Source organism: Juglans regia, chromosome 6 (genome assembly GCF_001411555.2).
Source record: "Juglans regia cultivar Chandler chromosome 6, Walnut 2.0, whole genome shotgun sequence".
NCBI classification, from domain to species: Eukaryota; Viridiplantae; Streptophyta; class Magnoliopsida; order Fagales; family Juglandaceae; genus Juglans; species Juglans regia.
The window spans coordinates 35,561,676-35,579,126 of NC_049906.1; the positions used below are offsets into that span (position 1 = coordinate 35,561,676).

The 17,451-nt window shown below is 36.3% G+C and overlaps 2 protein-coding genes across 5 annotated transcripts; one reads left to right on the forward strand and one right to left on the reverse strand.

Moving 5' to 3' along the window:
- Positions 1–614: 614 nt before the first annotated feature.
- On the forward strand, positions 615–4,702 carry LOC108985374 (putative leucine-rich repeat receptor-like serine/threonine-protein kinase At2g24130). Its single transcript, XM_018957655.2, has 2 exons — positions 615–3,162; positions 4,161–4,702. Exons 1-2 carry the CDS (start codon positions 615–617, stop codon positions 4,565–4,567), a joined length of 2,955 nt encoding a protein of 984 aa, XP_018813200.1. The 3' UTR covers positions 4,568–4,702.
- Positions 4,703–12,446: 7,744 nt separating this feature from the next.
- LOC108985377 lies at positions 12,447–17,109 on the reverse strand. 4 transcript variants are annotated; one of them, XR_001995174.2, is made up of 4 exons: positions 16,566–17,109; positions 14,392–15,853; positions 14,098–14,195; positions 12,447–12,916 (listed from the first exon to the last, which is right to left on the reverse strand). XR_001995174.2 is itself a non-coding variant. In XM_018957656.2 (3 exons), exons 2-3 carry the CDS (start codon positions 15,772–15,774, stop codon positions 14,172–14,174), a joined length of 1,407 nt encoding a protein of 468 aa, XP_018813201.1. In that variant the 5' UTR covers positions 15,775–15,853; positions 16,566–17,109; the 3' UTR covers positions 13,911–14,171. The 4 variants fall into 4 exon arrangements, 2 of the variants coding, with proteins under 2 accessions (XP_018813201.1, XP_018813202.1); XR_004801649.1 differs by having other exon boundaries at positions 12,447–12,921; XM_018957656.2 differs by lacking the exon at positions 12,447–12,916 and having other exon boundaries at positions 13,911–14,195.
- Between the last annotated feature and the right edge of the window lie 342 nt (positions 17,110–17,451).

Below are 17,451 nucleotides of genomic sequence, written 5' to 3' on the forward strand. Positions count from 1 at the left end.
ATATGTACCTGATCTTAAATGCAATGCTAGCTATCCATGTATTTGCATGGTCACGCAAATTGACATCACCATAGTGCTTGTACCACATTACCTTTTCAGCCGACAATGGTACCAAAACCAATAGTCCCATTGCCACGTCACCCTGCCCCACATCCCCCTAAACGTGGCTATAACCTAGATTATCTTTATAAACAGCACAGATTCCACTAAAATTAGCCCAAACCCACAAGCAAACGCCGAGATATATAGACAAAATACAAACGTTAGGTCGGCAAGTGCTGACATGTCCACCCCCCACTGCTACCCTAATCTGAACGTTGCTTACGTGTCATTTCACACTTCCGCACGTGTTCTACGACCACTGGTTACTTTCAAAGTCAAACATCACCGGCGCCAAACGTACGTCCCGTCCTTCAACGGCAGTTCGGCACACGGGGTTCAAGCTTTTGTAGCTTTAAACTTCCTTACTAGCATGCATTGAACATCTCTCAAGTTTTTTCATCCACTTGAGCACACATGTTCTTGCGTTTCTGTTTTGTCATCCACTCTTTCCCTCTCGGTCTCCCTTTTTTATTTGAGTTTTAGCTCGAAGAAGGGCGCCAATACCCCCCACAATGGGGTTTTGTAAGTTTCCCATGTTTGGTTTCTTGTGTTTGGTCGTTGTTTTGTTTGGAGTCTATGCAGAAGAAAATGCTCAGCTAATGAATGATAGAGCATCATTGCTTTCTTTCATGTCCGGGGTCGTTTCGGACCCTGGACACGTCCTTGAGAATTGGAACTCTTCCGATGTTCATGTCTGCAAATGGTCAGGTGTGAGCTGCAACAATGCAGGTGACAGAGTCACAGAGCTTATCCTCAATGCAACATGGCTTAGAGGCACCATTTCTCCAGCTCTAGCCAATCTTTCATCCTTGAGGGTTCTTGACTTGTCGAGGAACTTCTTCCAAGGTCATATTCCAAAAGAGTTGGGTTTTCTCTCTCAGCTCAGACTGCTAAGCTTATCCTCGAACCTCCTTGAAGGGAAAATTCCCTATGAGTGGGGATTTCTGCACAATATGGTGTATCTTGATTTGGGAAGCAACCGGCTTGAAGGTAGAATCCCGGATTCACTTTTCTGCAATGGGTCATTATCCTTGCAGTATATAGACCTTTCTAACAACTCTTTGAGCGGTGAAATCCCCCTAAAGAATGAATGTGGGCTGAAAGAGTTGAGGTTTCTTTTACTTTGGTCGAACCATCTTGTGGGAAGTATACCTCAAGCCCTTTCAAACTCCACTAAACTTCAATGGCTGGACTTGGAGTCTAATATGTTTAGCGGGGAGTTACCCTCAGATATTGTACGTGAAATGCCGAGCTTAGAGATATTCTATTTGTCCTACAATGCCTATGTTAGCCATGATGGTAACACCAACCTTGAGCCTTTCTTTGCTTCCTTAGTAAATTCATCTAACCTTCAAGAACTCGAGTTGGCGGGAAACAATCTTGGTGGAGAGATACCTTATATTATTGGTGATCTTTCTACCAGTCTTGTACAGATTCACCTAGATACCAATCTTCTCTACGGCTCAATTCCTCCTCACATCTCAAACCTTGTCAATCTTACCCTCTTGAACTTGTCCAGTAACTTGTTGAATGGATCAATCCCACCCGAACTATACAGGATGGGGAAGCTAGAGAGGGTTTACTTATCGAATAATTCACTCTCCGGTAAGATTCCATCGGCTCTCGGCGAAATTTCCCATCTAGGACTTCTAGATTTGTCGAGAAACAAGCTTTCAGGTTCAATCCCGGATAGTTTTGCCAACCTTCCCCAGTTAAGAAGGCTTTTTCTTTATGAGAACCAGCTCTCCGGAACAATACCACCAAGTTTAGGCAAATGCATCAATTTAGAAATTCTGGACCTTTCTCACAACAGGATCTCAGGGGTGATTCCCAGTGAAGTTGCAGGCTTGAGCAGCTTGAAGTTATACTTGAACTTGTCTAGCAATTACCTATATGGGCATTTACCATTAGAGCTGAGCAAAATGGATATGGTGCTAGCCATAGATTTATCCTCTAACAATCTATCCGGCACCATCCCACCACAACTCAAAAGCTGCATTGCATTAGAAAAACTCAACCTTTCACATAATATCTTGGAAGGCCCTCTTCCATTTTCAATAGGGCAGTTGCCTTATCTTCGAGAACTTGATGTGTCTTCAAACCAATTGGTTGGAGAGATACCTCAATCTCTGCAGGTGTCTTCTACTCTTACGAACATGAACTTCTCTTTCAACAAGTTCTATGGAAATGTCTCCAACAAGGGAGCATTTTCATCGCTCACCATGGACGCTTTTCTGGACAATGGTGGCCTTTGTGGCTCGATAAAGGGCATGCCAAAATGCAGGAAAAGACGTAGTTCTCATCATATGCTTATTCTGTCAATAATCCTGTCTTTAATTGCAATTCCCATTTTGTGCCTATTTGGGTACCGCCTGGTACTCAGATCAAGATTCCGAAGCCAACTGGCAGTTTTCAATGGAGGGGACATGGAAGATGATGAACAAGAATACAAAGAGTTCAAGTACCCAAGAATCTCATATGAACAACTTATTCAAGCCACCGGCGGGTTCACTGCTTCAAGCCTCATTGGTTCAGGTCGATTTGGGCATGTTTACAAGGGAGTTCTTCAAGATAATACAAGAATAGCTGTGAAGGTGTTGGATCCGAAGACAGCTGGAGAAATTTTTGGGAGCTTTAAGAGAGAATGCCAAGTCCTAAAGAGGACAAGGCACCGGAATTTAATAAGGATCATCACAATTTGCAGTAGGCCAGAGTTTAAAGCTCTTGTTCTTCCACTAATGTCAAACGGGAGCCTGGAGAGTCATCTGTACCCAAGCCACGGATTGAATCATGGGTTGGATTTGGTTCAGTTAGTGAAAATCTGCAGTGATGTTGCTGAAGGGGTGGCCTATTTGCACCATCACTCTCCAGTTAAAGTCGTACACTGTGATCTTAAACCGAGCAATATTCTTCTTGATCATGACATGACGGCTTTGGTAACTGACTTTGGAATTTCGAGGCTTGTAAAGGTGGCCGATGAGAGTGCTTCTGAAAGGGATACAGAGTCCATCAGCTCAAAAGATGGCTTATTATGCGGGTCGCTCGGCTACATAGCTCCTGGTAACTACTACTTTTTCTGCCATATTAATGAACTAACTGCTTGTGATTTTTTTCTGTTTACGACGCTTTGCGAAAATGATTATTTTTTTATTCAAAATGAGTTCAATTTTGCTGTTTTTATTGTAACAAATAATTCGATATAAATACTTATATAATGACATATGATACTTTCCTCTTATCGATATACTTTCTTCTTGTTTGTGTTATTCAAGTGGACTATATTTCTCATTCTGAATCCAACACATAAAATGATTGGTCAAGATTGATTTTTCACAAGCAAACGATCGATGTTAATAATATAATATAAATAATTAAATTTATTTCTTTTCATAAGTTTTAAGAATAATGACTGCTACAGACACAAAAAGATTACACAAAATAAACTCACAAACTGATTTAGTTTCGTAAAATCCGTTAGATCTACTTTATAATAAAATTAACTTTACAATTTAACGTAACACATGATCAAGTCATGCACGTCAGTTTATAAGTTTACTTTTATGTAATTCAGTCCATTTGTGGTTAAAATATTTTCCTTTAAAAACATATAATACAAATAATTAAATTTATCTCTTCTTATAACTTTAAAAATATTTGTATTATTTATGTTCTATTCTTACCTTCAAATATAGAAGCTGAAGCACCCTAGCTAGCTTGCAATACCTATCAGGAAATCCATCTATCTAGTTCTCCCTGAAATATAGTCCTACAATAAATAACACCCAATATTGGTTAATTCTACAAGTTGAGATAGTTTTGTACAAGATTTTTTACTCAAATTAATGCTTGTAATCATTAAAACAAGTACTGCATTCTTGGGACCAATTTTCCAACACATAAAGTCAAGGATATAATTGGTCCAAAATAAAGTGATGAATCATAACATAAAAAGCTCATGCCTGCCCAAATCATGACAATCTTAATAGTTTTTTTTTTTTTTTTTTCCAAGTCCAATGCTATGCTCACAGATTTCTCATGATCAACTTGATAAATTGCAGAATATGGATTGGGTCAACGCGCCTCACCAGAAGGAGATGTGTTTAGTTTTGGGGTACTTCTGTTAGAAATTGTGACAGGAAGACGCCCTACAGATGTTCTTGTTGATGAAGGTTCAAGCTTGCATGAATATGTTAAAAGACACTATCCAAATAAGCTGGAGGCAATAGTTGAACAAGCACTGGATAGGTGCTCATGCGCTTCATCTGCAATGCCCAAGGCTTACTATAATGTATGGATAGATGTCATTCTGGAAATGATTGAGCTTGGTCTTATGTGCACACAGTTCACTCCTTCAGCTAGGCCAAGCATGCAGGATGCTGCACATGAAATGGGACGGTTGAAGGAGTATCTCTCTAATCCTTCCTCACTGCAACTATCTTCTCAGGAAGCTGCTAATGTTTTCTGATTGTTGAAGTTTCAGATTTTTGGTTACTATTCATAATTACTTCATTCTTTCAGTTCATTTTTTTGGCAAAGCATTCCGGCCTTGTACCAGCTTTGTACATCATGAGCAGCTAAAATGATATTTTTTTTTCAAACATTGCCATCTTTTGATGGCTTTTCTGTAAGACGACTTTCTTCTTAATGAGATGTAATGACTATTAATGGACATGCATATACATGAGCACAAAGAGAGAATTTTCTGCTTCCACTCAGGTCAACCAGATCTCATGTCATGTGGATGAAGATTTCTATCTGTGTTTCATTCTTAATTATATCCTAACCAACCAAAGACAGCCATTTCTGACTTTGTTAGGATTTAAAAATTGATAAGCAGGTTTGGGGTATAAGATAAAATATAAAATTTTAATCTCATCTCATCTCATCATTACACATTTTTCAAATTTCCATACAAAATATAATAAACAATTCAACTTTTTCAAATCCCAATACACATTTTTCAAACCCCAAAACAATAATATTAATATTAAAATATAATATTTTAAACTTCAAAACAAAATACAAAATTCTCATCTCACCCCCTAATCCTGCCCCTCAGGAAAAACTCTATTCTCAAACTGGCGTGTAAAACATACTTACTAAAGTGCTTAGTACATACCCGACATAATTTGATAATCTCAAAGATAAATTTTAAAATTTGAATATTATAAGTGATCACATATTACTATTTAAGTGATGTGGATAGTGTGTTTTACGCACCGACTTAAAAATGGAACAATTCATGCAATCAATGACCAAGATTGTGAATTATGAATCATAAATCTATTTTGTCATATTAATTTAAAAAACTCATGTAATGTGTGTTTGTGCAGCACATAATGATTTTCATAGCAAAATAGCACTCAACTGCTCACTTTTTGCCTAACATAGATATGGATTTATATATAATGCCTTAAATAAGTAGCTAGTGGAAGCTGATAATAACTATAATATTACACGATACAATCCACCAAAAATCCTGGCCTTTTTATCACTTTATATATACATGACTAGCTAGCTAGCACGAGGAAGCCGCTGAACCACGCGGATGTTTGCTGTGTAGTAGGTCAAATTCTCTTTCACAAAAGATAAGATTGAGAGATTATAAAATGACAATTCAAAACAGCACACAAAGTTGATTTTTTTTTTTTTTTTTTTTTCATATTTCTCGGCATACAAGTAGTACTACTTGATCATGATCTGGTTCAGACACAAGAGTTTAGACTCAACATATATATTTTTAGAGGCAATTAATCATTTATATTTATCTTAACATAAATAATATTAGGCAGCAAGGTCGACCAAATATAAGGGATATGTATATATATATACAAGAAATCATGACACCTAATTAAATAATAGAAATAGATAGGGGGAAAGTACCATAAAAGCTTAGTTCATTGAAATGGTCTATAGCTAGTGCCAAAGGGAAAAAAAAAATTATTGAAAAAGAGAAGTTTAAGCTCATGATCCATTGTACTTTCTCGATCCTCAAATACCGACCAATATTTCTTGGATTTTAAACAAGAAAATTTCTTCGCATCAGTTACTATATTCACCACCCCACATCCTATAAAAAACACACATACACCCTATAAAAAAGTTACAAGCGTGGGATGTGCGAATGAATAGTGGCTGATGCAGAACATTTATTTTTAAACAAATATAAAGACATCAATCCTAGCTAGGCATGCAAATGTGTTTCTCACCTAGGTATATAGATCATATTATCATATGTCAAGTTGTACTCATGATCAATGCTTGCTAGCCCGAAGATCAAACACTTTCCACCGGCCAATCTCCTCTAATTAATGCATATATATTTAGCTGGCCTGTTAACTATAAGCAAGTTGGGAACAAAACATATATTATTTAAGTCCTAGAACAAATCATAACCTCAACTATATATATAGTTCTTCCCCATTTATCATTTCCTTATAAAACCATAACCTACCACCACTATGTACCCGGCCTGATCTCTATGATCTCTTTCTGCAAAGTATTCATATTGACATTAAATAAAATAAGATTAGAGGACTACTGTGAACAAACGAAACCTTGATTAATCTTTCTCCTTCTTCTTTATTAGTACATGTTAGGAAACAATCTCTAGTTGACATTAAGGCCATTACCATTAAAAAAAAAAGATCCTTTCGGACTGATAAATCTGCTGTTTACCAGCAGCAATAAAACAAAAACTGCAAAGTAAAAGTAAAACATAAAAAAATTCAAACTTGAAGAACGGACTATATATATATATATATATATATATATATATTATATATATTATATATATATATATATATATGTAGTCTTTGATCATCTGAAATACGCACGTACTAACTGCTATATATAGGAAATGTTATTTAATTACCTGTTCATGATGAACTTTAGGACTCGGGGGAGAAGTAAGTTGTAGTACTAGCAAGTGGCATCATGTGTTGAAGCCAAGTTTCAATTGTAACAATCTCCATCACAGGTTTTATTTACTCTTCTTCACACATGTCTCCGTGCATGGTATGAATCCATAGCCACTGATACATGATCTAATTTATTGTTTTTGAGTTTGAGTGGAAATGGCTCAATTCCAGACATGCACTCGTATCAAGCCAAGTTTCAAAAGTTTGGTTCAGTTACACTGCAAATGACCTTGAAAGGTTGAAAATCCACCATTATTTAGGTCCCCACTGCACAAGCTAGACAATTTCGGGAGGATTTCCTAAAACATTAAAGGAATTAATGATGATATCCCTTTAGTTATTATTTAGATTGACTAGCCGCCTCGTTTGTTTTCGAAGATAGGTTGAGATAAAAGTTAAAAAATTGAATAAAATATTGTTAGAATATATTTTTTAATATTATTTTTATTTTGAGATTTGAAAAAATTGAATTCTTTATTTTATTTTGTATGAAAATTTGAAAAAGTTATAATAATTAGATTAGATGAGTTGAAAGATTTCCTAAAAACATACGATCGAGTCCAAGTCTTACTTTGTTAACAACTTCCATGAGCCTATGAGACTACGAGATTAACTGCTGCATGCAAATCTTTATAATCAAAAGAAGATCCCTCAAGTTCTTATTCGAATTTGAGGGCATCAAGTTGGAGAGAGAGACGCCTAATGTGTCTGTATTAAGTGGGAAAGAGATAGACACATAACATACGTGACCACTTGATGCCGTCACCCGAACTTTAGTAGATATATATTGATTGGATCACTTTAAAGAACTTACTAGTAGGACGACTTTCAGACTCATTAGGAGACCCTCACTACTGAAAAACTTGAGCCAATCTGTTATTGTCCTATATATTCGTTAATGTTCCAATAACTTCAATAAGTCCTGTAATGTATTTTGATTATTTCAATAGCAAATTTGACAAATGGATGCCCATAAATATAATCTGTTGCTTGATCTTCTGCCCCATCACGTATCCTCCCTGGGAAGTACACGTAATGTAAGTTGATACCAGTACTTGCCAGAAAGCTAGGGGTACTTTTCTTCAATCACAAAACCACGATTTCCACTACCATCGGCCATATTCCTAACTGATGTTATTTTCAGAGAATAAAAAGTCCCACTGGGGAACCTGATATATTATTACCACAGCCACATATTAAGCACAGACGGATCTCAAGGAATTAGTACTTTTATGTCTTATTTGGTTACGCAGTTCATATGAGATAAAATATTTCGTTGAAAATTAAATAAAATATTGTTATAATATAATTTTTGTTTTAGAATTTGAAAAAGTTGAATTATATACTATATTTTGTGTGGGAGTTTGAAAAAATTGTAATGATTATATGAGATGAGATAGTTTGGTTTTGTGTAACCAAACCAGCCCTTATATATAGAGTTAAAAGCCATAATAGCAGAGTGATCTAGGCATTATTTATAAACATTGATCGAACAAGGTCTGTGTCATTTATATGGGATAGGACCAAAACTGCACTTAAAAAGAGTTGAAACTGCACAGTACTCATTAAATTAGGAGTGTCAAATCGTGTTAACGGGTCGTGTTCGTGTCGTGTCAAGGTATGTACATTACACTTAACGGGTCAACACGAACACGACCCGTTAAGGATTTCGTGTCAAAATTCTAAACCCGAACACGACACGATAAGATAACGGGTTGACACGACACGACCCGTTATGACCCGTTAATGAATAAGAAATAAATTGACATGACATAACACGACACGACCCGTTCCGTTTCAACCCGTTTACGTTAATGGGTTGGACATACACGATACGACACGACCCGTTTGACTTAATTGATTTTATATAAATATTTAAATATAAATAATATCTATAAAAAATAAAAAAAACTAACTACAAGTCTAAAATTACAATCCAAACAAATATGATCCACACAATTTGTAATAATATTCATTATTAAAATTACATCCCAAATGTAATAGACAAAACATACAATGTTTATATATTAATATTACAATCTCAAATATAATAAAAAATTAAAAACACAGATCTAAACAAATTTAGAACTTGAAGAAGGAAGTGGAGCGTCCTTCCTACCCTTTAGGTCTAAGGGTATAAAGGTAAATTTAATTTTCTTAACGGGTCATAACGGGTTATAACGGGTCATAATGGGTTGACCCGTTAGTGATCCGTTAAGCAATCGTGTCTTAACGGGTCAACCCGTTTTGACCCGAACCCGTTAAGGCTAAACCCTAACCCGCTTTTATCTGTCGTGTTCGTGTTGGGTTAACGGGTCGTGTCACATATTGCCACCCAGTCATTTACAAAGTTACTTCAGAAGAAATAGAGAAACAAATCACAAGGAGATTTCATAAAAGGTGTTTGCCAGATTCAAAAACTCCACCAGCCCCAAGTATGAGGTTGTGTAGGAATCCTTCAAGGGTTGAATAAGAGAGCCCAAGAGACAAGGCTCAAGCCACACATGCATATAGATCCACATTGATCTAAAAAGACTAGTCAATTTAACAATTAGAATAAATTAGATAATATTACTTTCCAATTTCCAATCAATAACCAATTCATTATAAAAATAAAAAGCTTGAAGTTGTTTCTCTCAAGCAATTTGTGATTCCATTTACTACCTTCCCATACACAATCACACAATCCATGGTATTGCATTTGTGTTACTTGATTGAAATTCTTATATTCAAAAGATCGTTTATGGGTTAATATGTTGCAAGATATCTGTGCCTACCTCAATGAGTAATTTCTTGAAGTGAAATTATGTATTATAAATTGAAGAGTTTTGGTACTCATCATCCCCACACACCACACACCACACTTTTTTTTTTTTTAGTTTTATTATTCTTAAACTAGTTGAATTCTTCTACTTATCATCCATATATCACACATTTGGTACGAGAAACAAAAAAGTGTGATGTTTGATGTGGAGATGATGAATAGAATTTTTCTAAATCGAATACTAATCAATGAAAGAAAACTACCGGTTACCATGTGAAGATCCATTACCATGGTAGGTTGGAAGAGGGAAGTCCCCCCTGAAGTGAAAAGGAAACAGGAGTTTTTGCTTACTGAGAATTGATTGGTTAAGCTGCCCTTCTGTTCCAGCCAAGAAGCCTGCTCAAATAGGCCAACCATGCTCAAAGCCGTTGGTGGATAACTTTTCAACTTTTGACTGCAGATGTCTTTTTCATTTTGGAAGATGATAAATAGTTCAATATAATGTCTTAATTGTTGAAATTCTTTTCCAAAATTATTTCAGAATAATAGATAAATGATATGGAATGCACTAGAATCGCATCAAACCAGTAGATAACAAGGGCTTTAAGGTAGGTGCGAATGATAGCAAAACACAGTGCAAATCCCACTTCCGGTAGGAGTACATCACCTGTTCTTGTTTGTGCATGAAAAGGAGGAGGAGGAGGAAAGTAAATGTGACATGGTGCTCCGAGATAGTGACCTCCATAAGCAAAATTACCTGAAGTCCCTATCTATTATATGTGACACAGAAACTGGGATGGTTTAAACAAACCTGAAAAATGCAAAAGATCATCATTTGCTCTATAGGTCTAACTCCTGTCCTTTATAGCAGCAAAAATCAATCGCTATATGATTGATAACAATGACTGCATGTAACTTCTGGAATTTGCCATTTTTAAAGATGAAAAATCTACGAAAAAATAGTTTGTGATAAAAACACAAAAAATAAAGGACTTGACAATGCAACAGAGAAAGACATTGCGATCCTTGCTAAGAGAGTTGTGATCTAGATCTTCAATAGTGAAGATTGGTAATGAAGCTTAGGATGCCCAAAAAAATCTCTCATCCTTTATGTTTTTTTTTTTTTTTTTTTAATGTCGGGGAACCTCTCCAAGGCAGGGCCATTCGGACCCACTTCTGCAAAGTAAACCCCGATCTCGTATACCGTACCCTCAAAAGTTTCCCTACACAGACTGGTTAAATGGCTAGTTTTTCATCAGGAAATGTTGTCCCAAAGGATTGTTTGCACTCATAAGGTGTTGAATCTTGGACCTTGAAGGGAGTAATATCCCAAGACCAAGGCCTTCACCAATTGGGCCAACCCCTTGGGGTTCAAGAGAGTTGTGATCTAGATCTTCAATAGTGAAGATTGGTAATGAAGTTAGGATGCCCAAAAAAATATCTCTCATCCTTTATGTTTATTTATGGTAGTTATTATTTTGTATATCAATAAAAAAAAAATTATGTTAGTTACTTTTAAAATTTAATATAGTAGATTTAACCCCAAGGAGTTGGCCCAAGTGGTGAAGACTTTGGTCTTGGGATATCACTCCCTTCAAGGTCCAAGATTCAATACTTCATGGGTACAAACAATCCTTTGAGGCCACACCTCCTGGTGAAAAACTAACGATTTGACCAGTTTCGTGTAGAGAAACTTTCGAGGGTGTGGTACACGGGACCGGAGTTTACTCTGCAGGAGTGGGTCCGAAGGGCCCTGCCTTTGAGAGGTTCCCCAACATTAAAATATATATATATATAGTAGATTACTAAAAATACACGTCGTCTGTGAGAAATAGAACTATATTCTGCCCATGAAAAGACCACTCTGTTCTTGGATCCCTTGTCATTTCTAGCTATCTCAAATCGCTCCCTCTTTTTTTCAAGAGGTATAACCGACCCAACATCATCACCTCCAAAGTGCTAAGAGTAAAGACTACCATTCCCCAAACAAATTCAGTTTACATTGTTTTTTGTGAGCTAGAGAAAGTAGTAGAGTCCCATTAGTCATGGTAACAATATTGCAAGATTGACAGTGCAAGCACAATATGCCGGTTGGTATATTTCCCTTTCCTATTCATTTCAACAAGTGGGCAGATGAGTTTTTGGTATACATACATAAATATATATCTTATGGTACTACATAAATATCTCAATGATCAGAAAGGTTGTCAACAAAATTATTAGTTTAGGACCAACTTATGGTACATAAATCTGGACAAGAACAAAATGTTAAAGACCCAACCATTGATTCAAAAATTCTAGGACTGTTGAATACTAATTTAGTTAAACATTTAACCTTCAGGATCATAACATTTCACCACGCTTTCGAATCTGACGTTCACGACGGCCCACTGTATCGACACTAACCTAGTGCCTTTTGGCTGCTTCATTTATCTATCAGTATTCAATGACTTAACACTATACTCATACAAAGTACCAAAACATTTTAACATTGCCCTCTACGTGACTTGAACCCATGACATGGTCCTTGCTCTGATACCAATTGTTAAAGACCATTGATCCAAAAGTCCTAGAACTGTTGGATACTAAATTTATTAAACTTTTAACCCTCAGGATCATAACATAAAATCACAACATAATATATCTGCACATCATACTGGTGATTCCTTTATCCGGAGAGCTCAATCTCTGGAAAAGTTATGGATGAGAAACTAGGCTGCATCTGTTAAAGAATATCACTGCTCTTTATTTGGAACTTAAATGAAACTATAAACTGAGCTCATGTGCTCAAGCTCACTGGCTTTAATCCACTATTTAAACAATGTGTCATAAAAAACTGTTTTCGATTGTAAGCTTTATAATCCCTCTTCTTAATGCTTCCGTCCTTTGCCCACAGGCTGTGTTGGGCGAAGTCTCTTTTACCAGCATGGTTAAGTCATGCCTCTCCATTTTACTCAAAAGGCGCGAGTGGTTCTCAGTTAGATTCAGTCCTGTACTTGTGGGCGTGTCTTCTGTCTAAGCTGCCTAATAGGCGTTTCTGTTCCATACGTAATTTTGGTTCCTATATCGTTCACATCTTGTCAAATGATTGATCAAAGTCTTTGAAACGTTGGTACAATGGACTGTAAGTCTGCACTAATTAAACAAATCATGGGTCATGAATTTTCAAGTATGAGATTTTTTTGGTACATCTCAAAAACTTTAGAAGGAAAATACAATCTGCACCCTAAATATCAAAACTGGCATAATTCACCCTCAAACTGCCAAAAATTTGCAATGTGCGCTCTCCGTTAAGATACAATTATCAAGTTATTCATTACTAGATAATGAATAAATGTATAATCTAATGTGGAGACTTAATGTGAATAACTAAAACTAAATTCATCTTATATTATTTTATTATTATATAATGAAAAAATAGTTATTCCAATGTGAAGATTTATGTGAATGGAATAGCCAAAAGTCAAATTTATTTTATATTCATAAAAAATGTCTTTTAATTTTAGTTAATCCAATAAGAGTGCTATTAATAATTAGAATTGGACGAATATGCTATTTTTCAGTTTTGGTAGTTGGAGGATGCAATGTGGCAGTTTTGGCAATTTTGGGTGTAAAGTATAAAACATGTAATGTCTCGATATATGGCCCAAATCACATGGCATATACTCCAAAATGACTAGTTAATTATTCAATTGGAGCCCCATTGAAACATTATAAAGAGTAAGAACTTCTCATTCCCAAGCAATGTGGGATCACATACACCACCTACATTTATCCTTATCATATAGGGTATCACAAAACATCTTGTAGTTGCAAGGCACAAACGATTTCCCCAATTTGAAAGATTACATAAAAGAGGGACTTTTCAGTCAAAATTCTTGAGCACTAATTTGGTGGTCCATGTGGCATCATGATACTTGCCATCCATAGAACCCAATTGGGCATGTCCAGAAGATGATATAATTGAAACTCATAAAATTTGTGAGAATGTCTTTATTGTAAAGCACAAATAAGCTTCATAGGAGATAATTTGCACATTCTCAAGATTGGATTAGAACAGAAAGAACGATAAAGTTTTCAACGGGTATGTTGATTTCTTTCCTTTAGAAGTAAGTTTTGATGGGTACGTTGAAATTTCTTTTCACTTCTTTCAATTTTGGAGTTTTAAACAAAGAGGTACTAAAGTTAAAATTTGAGGAAAGATTTCATTCAGTGGTGCACAACATGACTATTTGCAATGACCTGAAACAGAAAACATGACTAGAACTGTTTATTCACACCATTCATTGGAAAGATCATAGACACTCTTACTCAGTCCTTCGTGTCGCATATCCTCACTAAAGCGCAGAAGTTAATGGTTCTCATCTGAAATGCTGCCAAATTTCTTAAATCCAAAAGTATAGCATTGCCTGTTCATAAAAATTTGTTTGTGTTATTAACTTTTAGTTCAGGGAGAACATAAGCATGAAGTAATCATGAATCCAGCACACATTTTGGAAATTCTTGTATCCATGAACATGGCACACATTCACCATGATGAGAATAGCAAACACGCAAGAAAAAGTAAATGGATTAATGAATTAAAGATAAGAAAAAGATCCACACCTCAGTAATAGAATGCAGAGATTGCTGATCTTGTGGAGGGGATTTCTTAGATCTCGAACTTCTTGTTTTGATTGGTGTAGTTCTCCAACTTTTCAACTCGGTCTGTATCATATTAAGCTGCTCACGTATCTCCTTTAGGAACTTCAATTCCTTGTCCCCTGCCTCACTAATTTCTTGCCTGAAACAAATTCTCTCTCTCTCAAGCTGTTCAATTCGCTGAGACAACTGTTGAAAATTGGCTTGAGATTCAGAAACACCCGTTCTTGGGTCAATAAAAGCCATATTGCAGGCAACACCTACTTCATTTCTTGCTTTACATAATTTGTTATCATTGTTTGCACAGAGCACAATTTTCTTTGCCTCTTTCATATTCAATTGAAAAGTATCCCCGGCAACCAAATCTGGCTTTCCTAGCCTGTTCTCGCCTTCCAAGATCGGCTTACTCTGTTCTTTTTTCGGTTTTTCAAGTGCTTTGCAATTTCCATTATTTTGTGGGACTTCAAAAATATCCTGGACATTTGAGGAACAAGAAGAACTAACAATTGTCTCCCTTTCCAGTACATGTTCATGAAGTTTGACTTGATCCTGATTAGTAACACTTTCTCCACATGTTTGGTCACATATTTTGCCAATGCTTTCTTGTGGATTCTCACTCTTCAAACTTGCAGAATTAGGTTTTCCAGAAACTTTGCAATCAGATATCTCTTTTACTTGTTCATCTAACGTTCTGATCTGCTCCAAGTACAAGTCAAAGGTTCCACTAGTGAAATGTCCAGCTCTCTTCTCTAAATCCAAGTTTTGAACATTAATTTCCTGGTCTGCATTTTGCTTCACTATCTTTGGAACCAAATCTGACATGGGGATCCCAGATCTTTCTCTTTCCAAATTATTTTCCTTCTTGTGGGAATCTTTGGGCTGAATTGAAGGCAGAGAATTCCATCTTCTTACAATGCTATCAACACCTGTTTCCACCTTGCAAGAGTCATTCATTTGCAAAAACAAATTCTCTGGAAACCTACTTTCATAGGCACCCAAATCACCACAACCCATGCTAAGAAGTTTCCACCTATAAGCCTGAACTTGAAACTCAAGAGATGCAATTTCCATCTCTTTATTATGCATAAGATCTTCAAAAACTGAAAGAGAGTTCTCAGCATAAGACATCTTTTCCTCTGCCAGTCTCTTATATTGACTTGCTTCCATCTGTACAGCAGCCTTCTCTTCTTGCAAACGCAGTATCATGGACAGAGCTTCACTAGCTGCTGTTGACGAAGCTTCTCTTTCCTGATCTAACTCAATGTACAGTTTTTGCAAAAGTTTTTGTTGAGCTTGAAGAGTATCTTTTAGAGCTGTAACTTCAGTTTCAGACATCGCAGAACACATACCAATTTTGACCACAGCACACTTGATTAGTTGTAGAAATGATCGTAGCTCTGAGCACAAAATTATAATAGTTTCCGATCTGCATCAGTGACATATACAAAGAATTTTCATTCTGACAAAAAAAAAATGGGGACAATTTTCAAATTAGAGTGATAAGTGAGCAAATTTGATGTATCCCAGTGAACAAACACAGGCTTGATGCTTGATGCTTGATGCTTGATCCTCTTCTAACCTCTTCCTCCAAACTAGCCAACAATGCAAGGCAATTGAATTTATTGTTTGGCCGTGCACTTACACATATTATTGAGTGAGTGAGTGAGTGAGAGAGAGAGAGCAATAAGCTTTCAGAGTCTGTTAAGTCAAAACCACTTCCAGAATTTTTTTTTACAGAGACTGACTCGATTGAATATAATTCCGGGAAAAAAAAGAGAGTTAACTGAAAGGGAAGAAAACCAAAAACAAAATGGGCCTGCTTTTTGAAAAATTAAAAACCATTCTTGAAAGTAGCCCGTCCTTTGATAACATGAAAATGGTGCTTTCTACTCCTGTTCTATGCTTATGATATGGGAAAAGGGAACACTAGCGTTTCATCAAATAGAGCCAATTTTCGTGGGAAAATTGGCCTGAAAAGACAAAAATGCATTAATTGAGAGGGTAATGGAGAAAAAGATACAGTCATAACTGATATGCAAACAACATAAACATGTACCGACAAAATGAAAAAGACAAAAAAAATAAAAGCAACAACCAGAAAAGAAGAGAGAAAGAAACCGAAAGGAAGGTGACTTTACCTGGCTGTGTCCAGACTGATCCAATTTCCCCAGTTCAAGACCCAGTTGATAAGAAAAAAGAAGCTCCGACTCTTTCTTGAGAACAAGAATCAAACAAGACAACATATGTGTTCATGAACAAGTATAAGAACCCAACCATCAACCATATCAGCTTCACAACTCAAAAGAGGATGAACTAAGATAAGACTAATGCCGTGGTTTCCACGAAGCTCCATGAAACTTATTTCACGCAAATATTAGTAAGGAAAGAGAGTAAAAAAAAATTCAACTTCCAAATCACACCCCAAATCCAGCTTGATCAAAAATAGCAGGCCCATCAATGCAAACTCTCTCTCCCCTCCAAGATTTCAGACCCTTGACCAAGGGGGCCCTCTGGGATGCCAACAAAAAGGCTGCAGTTTAGCAAGAAATTACAAGAAAACGCTACAAAGAACCAGTCTTGCTTGTTTCTCTAACACAAAATGGCTTTGCTTTTCGTGCAAAGCAGATATCCGGAAAAGAAAATATCTATTTACAAGGTCGAAAACTGCGCCTATTACCAACCAAGAAGTGAACAAACAAACAAATTTTCCCAAGACAAAAAAGTGTGTGATTCCTGAGCACTGTATTGATGGACAAAGGGGTCAAAACGAGATCGTTTTGAAGTGTTCAGCTGGGAAAAAAACACAAAAAAGAAAAGAAAAAACTCCAAACCCGTCAATATCATATCATTCTTCTTTGGATTTCGCTAATCCAAGCCTGATCTAAAGATTATTTTTTTAATATTTTGACTAATCATTGCCTTGTGGACCCACTTGGCTCCCTTGTCTTTCCCGCAAACGGTAATGGAGTTCTTTAAAAGGTAGGTATATAGGTAAGCGGAGAATACAACGGCTACAATAAAAAG

What these genes read in the sequence shown, in the direction of transcription:
- LOC108985374 (XM_018957655.2), top strand. Translation starts at nt 615, where the DNA reads ATGGGGTTTTGTAAGTTTCCCATGTTTGGTTTCTTGTGTTTGGTCGTT. An exon ending in GCTCGGCTACATAGCTCCTG is followed by an intron (nt 3,163 to 4,160) that starts GTAACTACTACT and finishes GATAAATTGCAG; the next exon opens with AATATGGATTGGGTCAACGC.
- LOC108985377 (XM_018957656.2), bottom strand. Translation starts at nt 15,774, where the DNA reads ATGTGTTCTGCGATGTCTGAAACTGAAGTTACAGCTCTAAAAGATACT. An exon ending in CTCTGCATTCTATTACTGAG is followed by an intron (nt 14,196 to 14,391) that starts GTGTGGATCTTT and finishes TTTTATGAACAG; the next exon opens with GCAATGCTATACTTTTGGAT.